This window comes from Acanthisitta chloris, unplaced genomic scaffold (assembly GCF_000695815.1).
Source record: "Acanthisitta chloris isolate BGI_N310 unplaced genomic scaffold, ASM69581v1 scaffold15024, whole genome shotgun sequence".
Taxonomy (NCBI): domain Eukaryota; kingdom Metazoa; phylum Chordata; class Aves; order Passeriformes; family Acanthisittidae; genus Acanthisitta; species Acanthisitta chloris.
Window position 1 is genome coordinate 51,627 of NW_008671228.1, and position 2,971 is coordinate 54,597.

Genomic DNA, 2,971 nt, shown 5'->3' on the forward strand with positions numbered 1-2,971 from the left:
CAAACGGTGTTCTGTGGATCTGGGGGTTAACTTGGCATGTTTTTCAAGGCAAATAAGCATGTTCACTAAAGTTTTCAAAGGAGGAAAACATTCTGGGCCCTCCCTGAGAAACTGGAGCTTTTAAACCGATCTGAGTGTAAAAATGGTTATTTTAAAAGGTCCTGAAGTCAAGCAGTTGAGATGATTAAACACCACCAAGAGCAAGTGAGACTTACAGCAAAATTAAGTGAAAAAGGAGAAATGGGAAATTAGAGACAGAGCTTTTCTCATTCTGCCCTATTATTGTTGCCAATTATACTGCCTAGAGCCTAACTAAAATAGAATCCTGTTCTGCTGGACATTGTGCAAAACAGAGCAAAACACAGTCATTGTCTGAAGGAACCTTCAGACTGAATGTTTCAAAACAAAAATTATTGGGGTGGGCCTAGAATGGGGGGAAAAAAGTCATTAAAAACCTCATTTTTGCAACAAGGGGTGAAGAAATGAACTGCATCACCCCAGGAGTGACCCAGGGAAGCTGTGACAGCGCTGAGAACTGAGTTTCTAAATGCCAAATGATGATGGTTTGAACGTCACAGGATGAAACCATATTGAGCAACTCCTCTGCCTCACACAGGACCGAGAAAGAAGGAGCAAATGACTCACAAAATATGAGTCTGAACTGTTCATTGAGAGATGGAAATAACAGGATTATTCACAGACCTATTTTGCTCATACCTTCAGGACAATCATCGGAGCAATTATTTCAAGAAGTGATAATGTATTAATAATAATATGTGATATAAATAATAGTGCACCTGGTTCTGAGAGCACTGGGGGAAGGTGTCCCCAGGATGCCTCCTCTAATTCTGCAGTGCTTTTCACAGCCACTGCTGGTCTCAGATGGCTCCTCACAGTCCTTAATAACACACCTGTCTCCTCTGTGCCAAGTGAAATCAGCTGGCTGTGATTAGACCCAGCAGACACCACAGCTCAGAGCTCACTGAGCTCTGATTCATGCGAGTGCATGACAAGGCCCATCCCATTTCCAGCCTAGGATTATGCTTTATTCAACTCTTCTGCAGCAGGAACAATATCCAGAAGAGCTGAGGCCCTAAGAGAAATGGCTTTGCTGGGGTTTGTCTCCCAGCTGCTGCAGGTGAGCTTTTCTGGCAAGATTAACATTTCTGATGAACTCGGTGGGTTCTGTGTTTGTGACAATTTTCCTGGGTGCTGCTGCTTGACAAAATGATGCTCAAGACACACAAAAGGAACTACTTTGTACCCCTCATGCCTGTGTGGGTTTAGGGGTGCTGCCCCCAGTGAGATGTGCATGATGAGTTTACACTTTACAGGTGTCTGTTTGCCCCATCCACACTTGGACATCATCCATAAAGTCCAATCATTTCGGAACTGTAGGTGACAAACAGCCCTAGAGTCTTGTAACTTTCTAAAGAGTCTGACTTTATTTTCTTCCAGAGGGAATTCTGAGTGGTTTGTGTTGGTTTTTTTCTTTCAGCCATTGGTCCAGACTTTTCCAAAACCCTCCTAAAGAAGTTGACTCTTGTTAAAGTGGGAGGTGAAGTCATCATTGAGTGTAAGCCGAAAGCTTCTCCCAGACCTACTTATTCTTGGAAGAAAGGCAAAGACATCCTAAGAGAAAATGAGAGGTAATGTCTTAAAGTAACCATTTCTCACTCCAACCCAGGGACTTCCAGCAATGAAAGCTCAATTTATCACTAACAGCTTCACAAAATTGACTTGCAAATACATGTGGAAACAGCTAGTGCTCAGCCTGGAGGAGCTGGGGGTGAGATTCCTATTCCCATTGTGCCCATCCCATCTCTGTGTGCCATTAAAACATCCCTGCCAAGAAGCTGATAAAGATGCACTCCAGGAAAACAAATATTTTGCCTCTAAAGAGCCATTGTTTTTCAAATATTAAAATCCCAGGAGATGAAAACCTCCACTGCAAATGGCACAGCTCTGGAGCATCACTCACTGTCCTGCAAACAGGAGCTATTTGGGGCAGGAATTAATTAGGGAATCCTAACACTTGAGTTGGAAACAGCTTTCTCAGCCTGGCCAAAAGATTCTTCTCTTCCTTCTAACACTCTCCCTCTGAATTTAAAGAGAAAGTCAGTGATTCTTTTGGAATCCACGTGTGGTGTTGCAGTGATTTGACTGTAGAGTGTGGGTGTGTTACCTGCACACACAGAGCTCTCCTTGACACTCCTCCAAAATATGGGATTGATGGAGAAAATCCTGTCCTATCAGTAAAGGCTAAAAAGCCAGAAACTGCAGGAAATGGGTTGTTATTTTTAGAAGCTTAAAGCTCTTAGAGCTGTTCTTTCATCTCATGAAGTCTAGTCCTGCTCCATTCAACCTGCCTGTAGTGTACACTGAAATACAGACTGAGGTGATGTGTATGTATGCAAAAAGCTACAGTTCATTTGGAGCCAGAGGATTAAAATATTGAACACCTTATTTCTGCCTTGTTTAGCTCCTTTACCTGATCTTGACAGAGCTGTTGCCTATGAACCCCCTTGGGATGAGAAGGGTTGGGTGATCGATTGCCCAGAGCTTCCCCAGGCAGGCAGGGTACAGAGCTGAGTGAGGGCAAAGTTAGCATAGCTCAAGGTGCATTGATTTTTAGAACTGAAATAACCTGTTCTTCTGCTGAAGCTGGTGCAGAGGGTGGGAGGTTTTCAATGCTGAAATTTTGGAATGTCAGCCCCACAAGGTCTCTCTAGGCTGTTCTCAGCATGGCACAGTTCTTGCTCCTCGTTTTAATTTAGGAGTGGGATGGCCCAGGAAGACTTCAGGCAGTGTCTGGAAGGTGTGTTGTGGGTGCAGCAAATCCTCTGAGCAGTGTTGAGCTCAGACACAAACAGCCAGGATGAGGTGTGGGTGCCCAGGCACAAGCACAGCCAGGATGAGGTGTGGGTGCTCGTGGCAGCATCAGGCTCATGGTCCCACTCCTCCTGCTCCT

The 2,971-nt window shown here is 44.5% G+C and overlaps 1 protein-coding gene across 1 annotated transcript in view; it reads left to right on the forward strand.

Moving 5' to 3' along the window:
• Positions 1 to 2,971, forward strand: part of LOC103801607 (contactin-4) — a gene marked incomplete at its 5' end in the record, with an annotated part of 91,344 nt that overhangs the window by 39,754 nt on the left and 48,619 nt on the right. Inside the window, one exon of the mRNA XM_009074025.1 lies at positions 1,499 to 1,649. Within this exon, the coding sequence (XP_009072273.1) occupies positions 1,499 to 1,649 (151 nt within the window). The remainder of the gene's footprint in view (positions 1 to 1,498; positions 1,650 to 2,971) is intronic.